The 18,005-nt window shown below is 36.2% G+C and overlaps 1 protein-coding gene and 1 long non-coding RNA gene across 2 annotated transcripts; both read left to right on the forward strand.

Moving 5' to 3' along the window:
- The first annotated feature begins 2,327 nt into the window (after positions 1 to 2,327).
- Positions 2,328 to 5,647, forward strand: LOC139782933 (uncharacterized). Its single transcript, XM_071722019.1, is given in 3 exon segments — positions 2,328 to 2,492; positions 2,494 to 3,043; positions 5,372 to 5,647. Coding segments are annotated over 3 exon segments (801 nt in total). The 5' UTR covers positions 2,328 to 2,396; the 3' UTR covers positions 5,527 to 5,647.
- LOC139782934 (uncharacterized) lies at positions 3,061 to 4,282 on the forward strand. Its single transcript, XR_011721064.1, has 2 exons — positions 3,061 to 3,810; positions 3,891 to 4,282. It is a non-coding gene; the product is annotated as an uncharacterized lncRNA (long non-coding RNA).
- Positions 5,648 to 18,005: the final 12,358 nt, after the last annotated feature.

Raw genomic sequence — 18,005 nt, forward strand, 5'->3', positions numbered from 1 at the left:
GGAAATTTTTTATCATCTTTTCTTTTTATTCTATTTCATAAGCCTTCCGCTATTGTTTTGGAACGAGCCTTTGCTTTTTCGCGAAACTTTTCTACGATATTTACGTTTTACGATTTTACTACCTTTTAGGTATACTCTTACAATTTTACATCACGCGCGCGCGGGGTATATTCTCTATTTGTACTACATTTATTATAACGTACAATTACAATTGCGCGATACTTTACGCGAGTAATGTATTACATTAGGCAGAGAGGAGCGCATCTAGAACGAATCGGGACACGGAGCTTGCGTTACAAACTCGACTCGCTACATTTGCAGCCTCCGAGTCGTGAAACGGTTTCGCAACGGAAACGCCCTACGTGCGGTACGGATATCATTAGAAATCCTTAAAAAAAAAAAAAGAAAAGAAGTATTAGCCTCTGTATCTATTGGGGTGTTCGCGGCGTTTCGTTTACCGGAATGCCTCTGTCTGTGATCGCTTTAATCTTATCGAAGTGTCCAAGCGCTTGCGGCGACTCGATATTAATAAATCGGTAAGCTCGCGAGAGAGAGAACAAATAAAGACAATTTGCAAGATAAAAATAAAATAACGAAGACTAATTTAGCTTAATGTGCTCCGTGCGGGAGCTTGATTTTAATATTACTCAGCTAAGCTTGCAGCGTATCAGCAAAAATTGGCATTTTGCCATTGTATCAAAAGTTACGTGATAAAGTTTACATGTTTCATTAGATGATGTGAGCCAAACTTTGAATCGAGTTAAACAAATATGAATTATATAATTGTACTAAAATATAGTTCGTAGAAATGCATATAAGACTTAATTCAAGGTTGGATTCGGTAATATAAATGCAATTTAATAGAGAATACATGTATCTCTTCATATTCATATTTATTGTATTTTTCAGTCGCTCGATCGACCAACAAACAGACGGGCCGGTTGTTGGGACTGTCCCGCACGACAGACGTTGACAATCGTAGCAACAAATATTAATACAAATACACGCGTTATATCTTCTATCTATACTGTCTGCCTCTGCCTCTGCCTCGTCTACCCCAATGGTAATTTGCAGACGATAATCTGCAAATGGAGGAAAGATATATAGCAGTGCTTTTAAGGGGTTTCGTTCTAAGTACGGAACGCATAAAGTTACGAGCGAAACGACACTTAAGAGGTTAGAATTTATCATTTTTCGGCAATAAATCTCCATTAAAATCAATTTTTGTGTTGTTTTTGACAGAATTATCGATAATTTCATGCAATATGGAACAATTAAAGACCGTAGACATGATCTGCCAGGCCCGTCTGCATCTATTGCCGTAGAAGAAAATATTGAGAAGATTAAGAATTATTTCGAACGAAATCCAAATGCATCCATTCGGAAAAGTGCTCAATCGCTTAAAATATCGAAAATAACGTTGCACAGGATTTTAAAACATTTCCTGAATATGCATCCGTATAAAATAACCTCGCATCAATTGCTAACCGAACGCGCTATGGCAAAACGAGTCGAATTTTGCAAAACAATAAATGGAATGTTTGAGGCTGGAGAACTTGATGAAAAATTAATAATTTATACGGACGAGGCACATTTCTGGCTCAATGGTTATGTGAATAAGCAGAACTTTCGATTATGCAACGTCTCGTCCGGATGGATATATGTGTAGTGCGCCCCCTGCGCAGTTACCAACAGGCGATTTTAAAGACTCTAAAACGCGCGTTTTTCTCGGTCCGCGCGCGAGTCGAGCGTCCCTTCCCCGCCGTAGCGCTTCATTGTTTTTCCTGTTTTGCGATTATCAACAGCGTGATTATTATCCTTGCTAGATTTCCGTCATTTATCGAGTATAAATGGACAAATCTACGCATAAATCAAGGAAGAGGAAGAAGTCATCGTCGTCCAGTCATCGTGATCGCATCGAGGATCTGGAAAACTAGTTATCGCAGCTGATCGAGGTATTATCGAGGAGAGAGGTTAGATATCCACATGTCGCCTCTTTATCGCCGACCGTGTCCTCTGCTCTCGCATGTCACACTGACCGAGAGTCGGATGCGGAGAGAAAAATTCTGACGACATCATTAGAGAGGACAGCCCTGGTCGAGCGAGATCTGTCTCTCAGGTGGCAGAAATGGCAAGTCCTGCTAGACAGGTTAGGCCAAGAGATCCGCACGTTACAGGTGTGTACGCTCATCCCAGTTCTGTGGCACAGACAGAGGAGTCGACACAACCTTTTCCGATTAATCGGAATACCTTTTCTTCGGCTGTAGCGGTGGTAAATAACCATTCAGATGATGGCTTGCCCACGTTCCCTCCCCGAGCTAGACAATAGTTTTGGCGGAGCCCGCTGCAGCTGAGAATTCGGCGAATACCCTAATTAGATAGTTTTTCGCTGCCGTATGTCAAACAGCAGATATTCCTGGAACGACCTTGTCGTTCAGCAGTGGCGTGAGCTGGTTTGGAAGAGCCTTCCCGCGGATTAGCGAGAAGCTCTACTTAAAGAAGCACTCTTCCTCGGAGGAATTAGCCTTCATCAAGGCTCCTAAGCTAAACCCAGAGTGCAAATCGGCTTTAAAAAATAGGGCTATAGGCAAGAGAGACGAGTACTGTTGTATCAACCAGGATCAGGTCGGCTTCGCCCTCCTTGCTTTCGGAGAGGCATTGTCGGACCTTCTCAGACGAGAGACGCAAAGGTCCCTCATCGTCGAGGTTTTTGCTGCAGTCGGTAAACTCAACAAGGGAGTAAAGAATATAGCAGATTTATACTATCGCCGTCCCTTGTCTAGACGGGCTCATATCAAGCCGGACTTTAATACTTTGGCCAAGACCACAACCGACACCGTTTCGGCAGATAATTTATTAATTAGTAATTCTTTCAGTAAGCAAATTAAGAACAGTCTCGAGGGGAAGTCCTCCAAGGACATTGTCAATGCTTCCTTGACGCTCTCGAAGGAGACTCAGCAGCGAATTAAGTACCCACGAGCAGCAGTAGCCAGTCGTCACACCGCTACAGGTCCCGCTCCAGAAGGTGTTAGAATAAAATCAGGTAACCAGAGCCGGCAGACTATCCGGTTTATTGATCCAAATGGACGGAAAATACATCCGATCCAGTGAATCTTCAAGCGGTTACAGATTATAAGTTACCCTTTAAGCACCATCCACCTCATTAGGAGTTTGAACCCTCCATTCATTTATCAGACAAGGAGATGCAAAGTACTATATGAGTCAATATAAGGCCTAAATTTGATTTTAAGGAAAACAATTTTTTATGGATATAATTTAGACATTTGTATAATTACTGGTTATATAATGTAACTTTTCATTTGATTATGTATTAATTTATCTACTGATAAATGTAAACAGTTCAAGATTTGACTTTAGTTGACATTCGTACAAGAGAAATGTCGTGACATTGCATCTCTTTGCTGTAAACAGCTATCATGCCAGTGCCAACGGCACGGCGCTGCCACATATTCACGTCGCGTACAGCTGATCGAAAGGCCGTCAAGAAACGCGACAATTCATCAACTTTGATTGAATTTTTGGCCTTATTACACGTCAACGTCGTTTTGTCTTATACCTAACAAGTGCTAGAATGATAGAGCAGATATCCTGGTTGCCGATGTTCACGCTTATCGTCTACATTGCCACGTACAGCGTAGGCTGGAATCCGATTCCGTGGGCATTGATGGGTGAGATGTTCGCTTCGAACATCAAGGCTAGAACTTCTACTATAACTGTTTTCTTTAGCAAAGTTTTGAACTTTATCATAGCCAAGTTCTCCATCAATCTTGAAGAAGCGTTCAATGGCAAGTACGTGATCTTCTGGATATCCAAAGATTTCTGCATCATTAGTATCTTTTTCACGGTATTACTGTTGCCCGAAACAAAAGGCAAGACTCTTCAGCAAATCCAAGATGAACTCAATGGAGTGACTTCAACTATAAACGTCGAAAATAGGACAAAGAAGTGAAGAGAGAACGCTCACGTTCGATCATCCTGACGAATGGTATATGTTGTATACCTGATGAATTCGCGAGACACTTTGAAGTGATTAGATATTTGTAAAAAATGAGTAAGGTAAAGTTTTATAACATATCTAGGGATTTGCTATCATTATACACTGTAGAAGAATCAAGCAGAGTACCAGAAATGCGGATAACATATGTGCCTATACCACTGCCAAATTTATACAGATATAATCATATCTAAATATAGGTAAAAAAGGAATGTTTTCGATGAGCTTGGACCACTGTTCAGTCTTCTGTTACTAATATTGGTTTAATCACAAAAAAAAAAAAAAAAAATACGGAAAACGGAAAATGGATCAATTAACGAACAATGGTTCGATGATTTAAACGAAGTAAACGATAAATGAAAATTTAGAAAGAGTAAAACGGAGATTTTATTCTATTTTTGTTTAGATTTCATATGTACGCAGAGATATTTTTTTTTATTTTTTCTACATGGAACCAAAAATACTTGTTTTCCAAAAACCTTTACACAATGACTAATACGGTTCATAGCAATTATATAATGCAACTGTATATAATGCAAGTCATACCATGCATATTTATAAATATCCTTGCGATATTTCGTTACGTATTATTGTATGCACATATATGTAATTTTCGTTTTCTAGCGTAAAAAGAAGATGTGCCAGTTACTACGTTTTCAAGCAAGTTCCTATTTGATCCGTTATTAGGAAACGTGGAGCAACAATAAGACTCTTTTGCTTGTATTTTATCAAGATTTAGTATTGCGTATGTTGGACGTGGAGTGTAAAAGTAAAGTGAAAAACAGAAAAGATTAATTTTGCGACGTATTTTTTATTCACGGATTAGAGACCAGTCATTTTGTAATACGTCCAAAAAAAAAAAAAAAAAAAAAAACGTAACTATTTACGACGACAAAGATATCGAAATTTAAAAGGAAGTCGTTTAAATTTGATATCTTTAAAAGGCCAATAAATTGATGAAATTACGTGCAAAAAGAGAAATAGAGAGGGAGGAATATAAAGTAACTTTATTATGACTAATATTTTTTAACAAAATTTTGACAACAACAAGACAGTTATCGATATATTTAACCATCTAGAGAAGACAATCAAAATATTTAACTATCTAGAGAAGACAATCAAATAATGTTATTTTCAGTTTTTTGAACTTGTTTCTTTACAAATAGTGAGTGAAATTCTCGAAAATTGTATGTTTCGGTACAATTTCCCATAAAATCTATGTTAAAAATGCCAACTTTGAGATTTAATATCTCAATAACTAGACGTCAAATCACCTTAACGAACGGAAAAGTGTGTTTTCTTCTTACACACCCTATCATTTCTTAGGGTTCATATTTGGCTCTATTTATTTTTCAGTTTCTATTCCTCCAGAGAAAAGGGAAAAATTGACGAGATTAACTCTGAACGTATCGCCAAGCCTTTTTTCTGCTTTCTGCAGAAGAAATAGGCTCACACCCGTTGGTGAGAAGAATTTTTTAAGAGGTAGCGGCGCTGAAACCACAGCGTCCTAGATACATTTTTATTTGGGATTCCGGCGCAGGTAATCACCTATTGATCTACTTTATACCCCCACGAGGATCTCTCGCTGGAAGTCCTCTCTAGAAAGTTGGTGACGCTTCTCGCGCTCACAATTGTTCAAGGGTTGCAAACGCTAGCAGCTATATAACTTTCAAACATCACAATTACCGAAACCTTGGTCATCAAAATTCCAGCCAGTCTCAAGACTTCGAAGATTGGAAGACCGCAATCCTTGCTCATCTTTAAACCTTTTGCAGACCAAACCATTCTTAATACCCGTTAACATATTGATCTTCTCTGTATTGCACAGTGCATGATTGGGATTCTGTATCGCAAACAGGATCTCGGGTGCAAATCTGGGCTTTAAATATCTACACATATATCCATCCGGACGAGACGTTGCATAATTTAGAAGTTGAACGAACTTACCTTAAGTGAAGTTCGACTATAATTATGCTGTCTCGTCCGGATGGATAGTCCCACCCTCCCAATCCCCAATTTCAGATTTGCAGCTTTAAAAGTATGAAGCGCTACGGCGGGGAAGGGACGCTCGACTCGCGCGCGGACCGAGAAAAACGCGCGTTTTAGAGTCTTTAAAATCGCCTGTTGGTAACTGCGCAGGGGGCGCACTACACATATATCCATCCGGACGAGACAGCATAATTATAGTCGAACTTCACTTAAGGTAAGTTCGTTCAACTTCTAAATTTTGGGGGTCGGAAAATCCCAACGTTTCTCTCGCTAAACCATTGCATCCATTAAAAATAACGGTATGGGCTGCGATCTCGGTCAAAGGAATTTACCTGCAATTCTTCGAATCAACGGTCAATGGTGAAAGTTACAAGCAGCTTCTCGAAAAAAAATTAATCCCTCATGCAAAGAAAAGAGGCCTGATCAGAGAATATCATTTCATGCAGGATGGAGCGACACCACACAGAACCAAGGAGGTCTTCAAAACCATCCATAAAGTTTATGGCAATCGAGTCATCGGCCTGGGATATCCGAAATTTGCTCCGGGGGGTCTAGAATGGCCACCATACTCACCGGATTTGAATCCATGTGATTACTTTCTTTGGGGGTACGTTAAAGACAATTGTTATTCTGGAAACCCGGAAACAGTTCCAGATTTAGTTGCAGCAATTAAAAAAGTTGTCAAAAACATAAAAGACGATACGTTAAAGAAAGTTTTTACGAGTTTTCGTAAAAGAATTGAATTCTGTACCGATTCAAATGGTGCGCACTTCGAAAATATTTATCACTAGTTTACTCAACTTTACTTAAATATTGGCATATTTTTCATGAATAAATACATTGATATGCAAACGTTCTGTTCAATTTAATTTATACCCATTCAAAATTGCAGACTTTTCTTTTTTCAACGCAGCTTTAGCCATGTCAATAACTACATGCATTCGCAAATGACAGCTGATTGGTTTCAACACAATCCCATGGGACACCCTGTATATATAACGAGAAAATATTTATATTTATTAATTTCGATTAAGATGGTATACGTATATATATGCTTGTTATTGCGATAAATGTTACCACATGCCTCAGTGGTCGAATTGGGACGACGCCTGCACGGATAGCGGGAGGTTCTAGGTTCAAACCCTGGCTGGGGTAATATTTTTCGCAATAAATTCTAAATTAATTAACATTCTTTAGCTAGCCAATCGTAGTCGAAATTAATAAATATTTTCTCGTTAGTCAAATTATTGGCGGAATATACAATTACTTTCTCTTAAATATATTATATATATATACTAGGTGCGCAACTAAGTTTCCGGGTTTCACACATAGATGGCACCAATAACACATGTACTCGACTTACATGTCTGAAGTTGTCTGAAGTTATAGCTTGGACATCTGTTAACAATAACCAGTTGTTATATAAACACATATCGCAACGCAAAAATATTTTTTCTAACAACGGAGATGTCGAGTTTTGTGCCAAATAAACAGCATTTGCGGGAAGCTTTGCTTTTCTGCTTTAACTTGAAAAAAAAAATGCAGCTGAAGCACGTCGTTTGCTTGAGGAGGCCTACGGCGAACATGCACCATCGAAAACTACCTGTGAAGATTGGTTTAAACGCTTCAGAAGTGGCGATTTCGACACTGAGGACAAGGAGCGCTCCGGAAGACCAAAAACAATTGAGGACGCCGATCTGCAAGCGTTATTGGATGAAGATGATACGCAAACACAAGATCAACTTGCGGAGGCATTAAACATGTGTTTAAAAGAACCGCGCAATGATATTTCGCGAGGAGAGGCAGAGTACTTGACGTTATCGCCAAGCGTACTTCCAATGTTTGCAAGCGGTGTGGTAACTAAGGTATGTTTACCACGTTGTCAATGCGTGCGTCCGATTTCCGCAAGGAAGAAGACGAAGTGACGATCGTCTCTCGGCGCGACGGTTTCGGCCATTCTCTCTAAAAGGTTCAAGCGAGCAACACGTTTTAGCAGTCGTTCCGTAGATTTGTGTAACATCGGTTTCATAAGTGTGATTGAGCCAATGTGTTGTGAGCGGTAACGTTAGCTGCTCTGCGTGTGCTATTAAGCCATATAGTTGCGGTTGTGGGCTGCGAGTCCTGACGAGAAGTAGCCGGGAATCTCCTGTGCATGGCAGCAGCATGTCGTTCCAGCCATGATTGTGTTTTCCTCTACAACGGCGAAGGATCGTTGCCAGCAATCCTAGAGTCTCTCATTGCAACGACGACGTGTCGTATTCATTCATGGTGATCGATATAAAGAAAAGATGTGATGCCGACATGACATCGCAGAGATCTGAGCTAGTGCCAACACGACACTAGCTATCTCCGAGAGATCTTCTCTTTGCCTGTTCAGCGAACAGCGCAGCCAGCAAATAGGTATTTAATAGCGTTTCATCGAAACCTGAGACAAGTTTGAGACGTAACTCTCTTGGTTTCAGAAACATCACTCAATCAACGATTCAAGCCACGAGTTATGCGCATAACTTCAATCCATAAAGACTTTACCAGAAACAAAACGTTCTCTTCACTATAACTTACGCTCATTAAAACTGTCGAGTTCTTGTTAGTCATAAACTACGTCTACTAATCAAACGTTTGTCATTACTTAATTCAATGATACTTTTATTGTAATTACGTTCATTAACAGTCGAGTTAATATCTATCAAAAGCATTTAGTCAAGATATTGTCACATATGTTTATGGTTGTAAAATTAATCAACGAGATTAATTAAAAATACTCAATAATTCGTCGGCGTGAATCAAAGATATATTGTGCATGCTTAGATGTGATACCTTTATGATGTGCATTCTCTGATGAGATAATTTAATGATTCTCATGCGTTGATATGTTTAAATATATTCTGATAAGACAAGTAATCCATTTCTTTCATAATTCTTTAAAAGACACAAAAATAATACTCAATTTCTTGCAAATAAGACGCAATTATAATTTACATGGTCCTTCGAGTTAATATTCAATTATGAATCCCATTCTTTTTTAAATTCAATGATTCAATGATAATTCATTGGTCTAATTCATTATTACTTATCAGAATATATCTATTTGATTTCATTAATGATATGTATATATATTTAATTATGTATATTCCGATGTATTGATAATTTGTGCTGCCTTTGCGCACTAATATTTGAAAACCTGTTCAAATAATTTATAAATAACATAAACATCTCACTTAGTATCGCTCTCTCCTTTTTTCTTACAGTCCAATACATAGCTCGTAAACAACATGACTCACCAAGGTATTTCCAAACGTTTACATGCCATGGGAAAAATTCAAAAGGAAGGAAAATGGGTGCCGCATGAGTTGACTGAGAGACAGATGGAAAATCGAAGAGCCACTTCCGAAATTTTGCTTTTGCACGGAGAGAAAAAATAGGGAGTAATCCCATAGAGTTACTCTCCTAAATATCACATGGGCGCGAATCGAGCCTAAGGTCCGACTGCGCCAGTAACTGTACCGGTGGCGCCACCGATTTTCTACTGACAAATCATTGCACTAATATTTCCAGCGAGCTAACCGGAATTTTTCAGTATCGCTCATGGAATAGCTTCGGGTCGTCAAGTTCGTATGTATATATACAAGATAATAAATTTAAATACAAATATTCTTATTTTTTATTGATTACAAGTAATTTTATTGTACATTATTTAATAAATATACAAATAGTTTAATACTATAAATCATATCTTAACGCTACAAATTCAACATTATTTTTCTTTAAGTATAGGCAAAGTGGTAATCGTGGAATATATGATGCATCTATTAAAATTTCATTCTTATTTATATTCGAATCTACTTCATAGGCATGAAAAAAGTCGTTAAAACCGATTTTATCAAGTATTTGAGTTTGAAAATGGACTTTATTTTTGTAATAAAATATGCGTTTTATCACACCAAATTGAATACCATCACTGTTGAAATTTGTAATAAATACAGTATTTTTAGAAAATTTTTTGCCGAGAATTTCTATATGTTTCAACGTAAATGCAAGGGTTTCGTTTGTTATTTGTGGATCGAAATATTTTAAAGCCAAGTGAATATTTGCTTCTTGTGCCATCGGCCCAGGGGTAATATCACCTTTAATACCATCATGTGTTTCGATGTAATAACAAAATTGTAATTGATCACGTATGGCTATTGTAAGAGGCAAGTTTACATTCGATGTGGTTCCCAAAGCCACTTCTTTTTTATTTTTATGTTCTCGTTTGAATTTCATGGATGAATAATGTACAAGAGGACCATTCAACTCAATAATGCTAACGTAATGTAACCAGAAGTGCATTTTGGGTTTTAATTTTCCAAAAAGTTTTATATATAGTACATTGTAATTTTGTATCAGATTTTTTAAAATTATTAATTGCCCTTTCAAAATAATAGGGCTCATTAAAATACCAATAATTTTACGGTAATATCGATACAATTTCCAATGCTCATATTTATCAGTAATCAAGTCTCCAATCATTAGACCTAAGTACCTACTCAAACACAGTAATTCGGCTGCTGATTGTTTAACTTTCAGTTTATTTTTTCCACTTTCATTTATAGTAAAATATAAAGGCCTAGGCTTATTTTTTTTCTCTGTATCATTATAAGGAAAATTCGCGATTCTATTATTTAAAACTTCGAGAGATATTACTTTACTCTTAATTAATTTCATTAAAACATTTTCAATCGTATAAGCTCCTATTCCTTCCTGGACATCGTGCATAACATCACAAAAGTAACTATCTGTTATATGAAATTTGTTTATTTTATGAAATACACATTCTTCTTTAATTCCAGTTTTAGATGGATCTCTTAAAAGAAGGTCAGCTTCATAATTTTCTCGAGTTCTTAAAGAATTTTCATCTTCGCAACACAACTTTTCACATAACTGTTTAGGACATACGCAAATTCGACAATAATGATGAGCTTGAAAGGATTGATTAAATCCACAAATAACATTTACTCCTAGATTATCTCCTAATACTAACGGGCATTCAAAATAAATAGTTTCGTTCCGTCCATTAACTTTAATTGTAATACCAGTTTTGGATAAAATATTCAAATCATCGATTACTTTGTTGAAGATTGCTGAGTTTCCAAAAGTTTTCAAGTGTTTTGCGTGAACTAAGGTTGAAAGAAAAATATTTTCTGATTTAGCAATTAATTGAGGAGGTAAACATGCTATAGAAACATAAATTCCACCTAATTTTTCTTCTCCTGCATAACTCGCTAAAGGATTACCGCATTCAAATTCATCAAAATACAAAAACAAAGGAAAGACTATTTTATATGGATTAGCATATTTACTTTTCCATAATTTTGCTTGAATTATATTAGTTAAGTAAGTATCATTTTCAGAGAGACTGTTAACATATTTAAACGTTTCCTCGAACATCCCAGGAATAGAAAAAAATTTTTGAAGGGTATCTTGTAATGGAACGTGAACTGCATAAACGCTTTTTTCGACAACTTCTATCGAATTATCAATTTCGCCAAAAACATTACTTTTGCCAATTTCGAAAGATTGCGGCGGCGTATAATAACTTTTCTGTGTATAAATTTGGAATCTATTATGTTCAGTAAAATAGCTACGGAAAATGTTTTTATTTTCTTGAAGAACAAATTTAATTTTACTGTAAGATAGAGGATCTAATACATTTTGAAGTTTCGTTTAGATTTCATTTTGTAAAAAAGGTATAAGTATATTATCTGTATAATTTGAAAACTGTTGAATAACAAAATCTACTGCTTTGCGTGAGAGAAGCGGATTGTTGTACAATGATAGAGTAAATCTCAATATTTCTTTATCTAGAATACTTTTATTGATAAAGCTATTAGAATGAAAGGAATATTCTGACATGTTTATAATATTATTTTAGAATTTTTAATGAAATAAAATTTTTGACAAAAACTATAGTTACAAAAGGCTCTAAGACTTTATTGATAGAGCAATTAAATAGAAGAAATATCCTGAGATATTTATTATAATAGATAAACATTCATTTTATTGCAATAAAATATAGATTTTTCAATGTATTACAATTTATGACAAGACCATAAGTATCCTACAATAATAAACTGCAAAGTTTTCAACATAAACTTATCTTAAATATTAAGTTATGAGTAAGCGAATAACATCACAGTCGTTCTCACATCAATTCTACTGATGACTAAACGATTAAAGATTAAACTCTTAAAAATGAACAGATATAGTTACCTAATCAATAAGGCGCAAGTTTTCTATCAAAGTAACGACGCCTTTGTTCAAATCAGGGACATCGAAATCGTAAACTTGCCTCAAAAGAAATTGCCATACATGTTTACATATATGAGAAAATGGCTTATGAAATACTTTTACAAACTTTAAGCATATATCCACTGCTTGAGTTGGAGAAGTGACTTGAAACATATGTTTGTCGACAACAACAAACGAAGATGTTATTGTACTCAGATCTTCTCCACAAATAACAACGTACGGCTGTATTGTCAATTTGTGGACTAAATGTAGCTGTTTTAATTTCATCTGCGCTGCTTGTAAATGTAGATTGAACTTTTGACTGTCCTAAAAAATAAATTATATTTACAATGTTTAATAAAATAATTTAGGTGAATAATACAATAATAGTCGCAATTTCATTAATTTTTACTTTTATGTGCAACCACAGAGTCTTTTCGACTTCTTCTTTTTCAGGATACCAATTCTTGTGTCCAGACGACTGAGTGGTTTGTTTGATAATTTTTTTAAATAAATATGGCAGTAACTTTAAGGCTAAAATAGGTTTCGTTTCTGGAAAAATAACGTTTGTTTTGTATATTAATAAATAATAGTCCCATTCGCAGCTTCGTCGAAACTGTAATATATACCTTGTTGTAAGCAATTTTTATTTTCTTTCAAAATATTCTTTATGAGAACATCACTTTTCTTTGATTCTGCCAACTTAACAATTTTGTTGGCAATCGAAGGCCACTTCTTCTGAAACAAATCACTTGACTTGCTAAAGAATGCACAAAAGTCTTCCTGTACCTTTACAAAAATAATTCATATGAATAAAAAATTAATTAAATACATTACAATTAACTTGAATAAACATACTAAAGTGTATCCTGATGGGTTTGCGAGATTAGGTAACGTTGTGAAAATGGCTTCGAAATTGTTCTTTTGATAAAAAAGCTGCCGTTCATTTACTGCTGTACTATTCCATTTTCTTTTATAATTGTCATCTATGACTTGAACAAGTTCTTGAATCTCCCCAAAACCTTTCGAGTACTGTGCTTCTATAAAAAGATTATTATTATTATTAACAATGAATAAATTACATTGCTTAATTTTATAATTAATATATACAATCATTACCTTCAGGTTCTTTTCTTTTTAAAGCACGAGTAGGTGGTGTCAGATGGATTCCTCTCCCTTTTTCTCTCAAATAATCGTACTGAGTTTGAAGAACTCCACCAGCAGAGTGATTACTTGTGGATTTAGTATAAAATCCTTCTTTTAACAATCCTGTAAAAAGTTGCGCACAACTTTCTGCTAGTTCTTCAAATCTATCTGGGCTTATACTTCATACAATAATTGAGTATTAATAAATTATAATAAAAATATGATATCAGAATAAAATAAAAAACAATATAAAACTACCTCCAAGATTGTGTTCGTCGTATTTCGTGAAATATCAATAACTTGGCGATAACGGAAGTAGAGAAATATAGTCTGCCTTTTTTTTTCTAAAAGCTCTGACCTATTTTCTTTATCCTTTTGGAAATCAAAACAACTTATTTGAAATTCGCCTTCAGGATATGTCATCAATATGTGGTAAACATAATTGTTGAGACGAGCTTCATCAGATGGTTGAATAGATAAGACTGAACTTGGTTTATTACTGCTTGCCCGTGTACTTGCTTCATTAAGTGAATCTGCAGTAGATAAAACATGCACTTGAATTACTACAGCATGTACTATATAAGTCTCAGATTCTACTGTATCTGCCACAACTATATTTTTGAAATTATGTATTTATAATGTGAAAAAAGATCAGACAAATGTTCGACAAGAGAAAAAAAATGATAACTTTAGCAGTACAAATATGGTAAAAAGCAAACCATTTAAAGGACTTGGAATGATAGGAGAAATATTCAAATCCATTGATACAAGCATCACCTCATCCATGATATTATTTATTTTCAAATAACCACAAAATTAATATTCTATTTCTGCAAATTAATATTTATTTATCATTATAGACATCCAATAACTTTCGTCTATAATACGCTTGCATGCATGTTAATAAGTTTTAGATACAAAATAACCAAAAAAGACAAAAGTGAGATCAAATTAGTGTTTTAATCTATAATCAACGTTTAACAATACAGGGTGTCACTGAATGTTTGGTACTTTTCTCATATTTAGATAGAGCGAGCCAAACTGAGTCGAAAAGTCATGTACCATTTTGCAATTTTCGCAATAGTTGATGAGTTATTAATGATTAAAAATCGCCGTATTAGCCCGGCCCACCGCCAAATCCAAGCGAGCGCGAGATGCGGCCGCCCCGCGGTCGGCGCGCGGGCAGTTGTTTTCTACTAGCGGCGATGATTACGCACGAACGGCGCGTAACGCCGGGCCCCCGTCCTGAGCGATGATAGTTTCTCGCCTTTTTTAAATAAAAATAAAATTTTCTAACAACATACAAAAATTTTTTGTGCGTACGTATGTACATACGTGTGTACATGCATACACACAGGAACATATCAATTGTACTGCTTAAAAAAGCGATTACTCAATTTACTTTTTTTCTTTTATTAAGTAACGGTTGTCTTTAAGAAAGAATATTTTCTTGATGATAGTCTTAAAATGTACAAATTTTAGAAAGAGTCTTTATCATGTACTCGAAAGAAGAATTTATACTCCTTCAAAGAACATAATAAAATTTTATCAAAGAAAAGTCAAAATAATAAATAAAGTAATATGAGGACCCTCGAGATTAAAATAGGAGAAGTCAAGGCTATGAGGGTCAGACGCAGATCACAGTGCGTAATATCAGAAATAACTGATTTATTCGTCGTTTTGATACATTACATCGATCCGTACGTTTCGGCTCAGTTTTGAGCCATCTTCAGCGGTAGTTACAGAAATTAAGTTACACGTTCTCCGTACCGTATGGTGAGTATACTGATTCAAAGTATCAGAAAAATAGACCAATTGATCCATATCTGTAAATTTGTTCAATTAATGTTGAGATATTAAAAAGATCCCTTAGGAAACTCACCATTCGGTTTGAAAAACGTGGAATACAGAGCCATGTACATAATAAATACTCTCTGCGAGAAGACTTGACGATCTTATCGACACGACACATGCACAGCAATGATATGAAAGGTCTTGCAAGAAGAGGCATGTCGTAGGTCAACACACCGGCGAGGATTATAACAAAGCACGATTTGACACCGTCTCAAACTGACACGGATTTTTTGCATCATGCATATGTCACGGTTTTGAGCAAATTGTAATCCATGCTCATGAACTTTGGTCGTTGGCAAATCGGGGTTTTACTATTGGTACATGTAATATTGTGACGGTGTCAAATCGTGCTTTGTTATAATCCTCGCCGGTGTGTTGACCTACGACATGCCTCTTCTTGCAAGACCTTTCATATCATTGTGTGTCGTGTCGACAAGATCGTCAAGTCTTCTCGCAGAGAGTATTCATTATGTACATGGCTCTGTATTCCACGTTTTTCAGACCGAATGGTGAGTTTCCTAAGGGATCTTTTTAATATCTCAACATTAATTGAACAAATTTACAGATATGGATCAATTGATCTGTTTTTCTGATACTTTGAATCAGTATACTCACCATACGGTACAGGAGAACGTGTAACTTAATTTCTGTAACTACCGCTGAAGATGGCTCAAAACTGAGCCGAAACGTACGGATCGATGTAATGTATCAAAACGACGAATAAATCAGTTATTTCTGATATTACTCACTGTGATCTGCGTCTGACCCTCATAGCCTTGACTTCTCCTATTTTAATCTCGAGGGTCCTCATATTACTTTATTTATTATTTTGACTTTTCTTTGATAAAATTTTATTATGTTCTTTGAAGGAGTATAAATTCTTCTTTCGAGTACATGATAAAGACTCTTTCTAAAATTTGTACATTTTAAGACTATCATCAAGAAAATATTCTTTCTTAAAGACAACCGTTACTTACTAAAAGAAAAAAAGTAAATTGAGTAATCGCTTTTTTAAGCAGTACAATTGATATGTTCCTGTGTGTATGCATGTACACACGTATGTACATACGTACGCACAAAAAATTTTTCTATGTAAGAAAATTTTATTTCTGTTTAAAAAAGGCGAGAAACTATCATCGATCAGGACGGGGGCCCGGCGTTACGCGCCGCTCGTGCGTCGCGCCGTGTCATCATCGCCGCTTGGAGTAAACAACTGCCCGCGCGCCGACCGCGAGGCGGCCGCATCTCACCGCGCGCTTGGATTTGGCGGTGGGCGGGCCAATACGGCGATTTTTAATCATTAATAACTCATCAACTATCGCGAAAATTGCAAAATGGTACATGACTTTTCGACTCAGTTTGGCTCGCTCTATCTAAATATGAGAAAAGTACCAAACATTCAGTGACACCCTGTATATAACTTACCGTTTAACAATATACATATATATATATATATATATATATATATTATGTATAACTGCAAAGATTTATTTTGATCACGATGCAGCTCGCATGCAAAACGTTCAGCGCGCTGCTGCTGCAGTACTGTTGTTTCGACCCGAAGCTATTCCATGAGCGATACTGAAAAATTCAGGTTAGCTCGCTGGAAATATTAGTGCAATGATTTGTCAGTAGAAAATCGGTGGCGCCACCGGTACAGTTACTGGCGCAGTCGGACCTTAGGCTCGATTCGCGCCCATGTGATATTTAGGAGAGTAACTCTATGGGATTACTCCCTATTTTTTCTCTCCGTGTGCGGCATGAAAGAAAGAGTTTTCTTCATCGAATTGTTATTGGCGATGAGAAATGGATATATTTAGAGAATCCCAAACGCAAAAAATCGTGGCTTTCACCTGGTGAAGAATCAACATCGACGGCACGGCCAAATTGTTTTGGAAAGAAGACAATGCTCTGCGTTTGGTGGGACCAGAAAGGAATCGTGTACTATGAGCTGCTGAAACCGGGCAAAACTGTCAATGGGCATCGCTACCGACAACAACTGATCAATTTAAACCATACATTGCTCGAAAAACGGCCAGAATGGGACACGAGACACGAACGAGTGATATTGCAGCACGACAACGCTCCGTGCCATCGCAGTTCCATCGTCCAGGACACCATTAAAACGCTGAAATGGGATCTGCTACCGCACCCGCCGTATTCGCCAGACCTGGCGCCTTCCGATTATCACTTGTTCCGGTCGATGGCGCATGGCTTGGCTGGGCTACACTTGACCAATTTCGAAGAAGTGCAAAATTGGTTGGATGAATGGTTTCGGTCCAAAGACGCGTCGTTTTATTGTCGTGGTATTCATGTATTGCCAGAGAGATGGCGAAAATGTATAGCTAGCGAGGGACGATACTTTGAATAAACCATTTTTTGTATTTCTCTTAAAATTTTCCATTTTTTATTGATCAAAAAAACCCGGAAACTTAGTTGCGCATCTAGTACATTAACAAAATTATTATTATATCACGAAATTGCGTTACCAAACTCAATCCAAGTGATATATATATACCTTAACAAAATTATTATTATATCACAAAATTGCGTTACCAAACTCAATCCAAGTGATACGTACCAATAACCTAAGTGGTAGTAGCCTTATTTTTCCTTAACAAAATTATATCACAAAATTGCGTTACCTAACTCAACCTAAGTGATATGTTATTTCAAAAAAATATATGAAATCTTTAAATTACGCCAACTACAAAGAGAATATATATATTGCTTT

Source organism: Temnothorax nylanderi, unplaced genomic scaffold, assembly GCF_030848795.1.
Source record: "Temnothorax nylanderi isolate EJ_2023f unplaced genomic scaffold, tnyl_v1.0 TNYL_tig0453_pilon, whole genome shotgun sequence".
Classification (NCBI taxonomy): domain Eukaryota; kingdom Metazoa; phylum Arthropoda; class Insecta; order Hymenoptera; family Formicidae; genus Temnothorax; species Temnothorax nylanderi.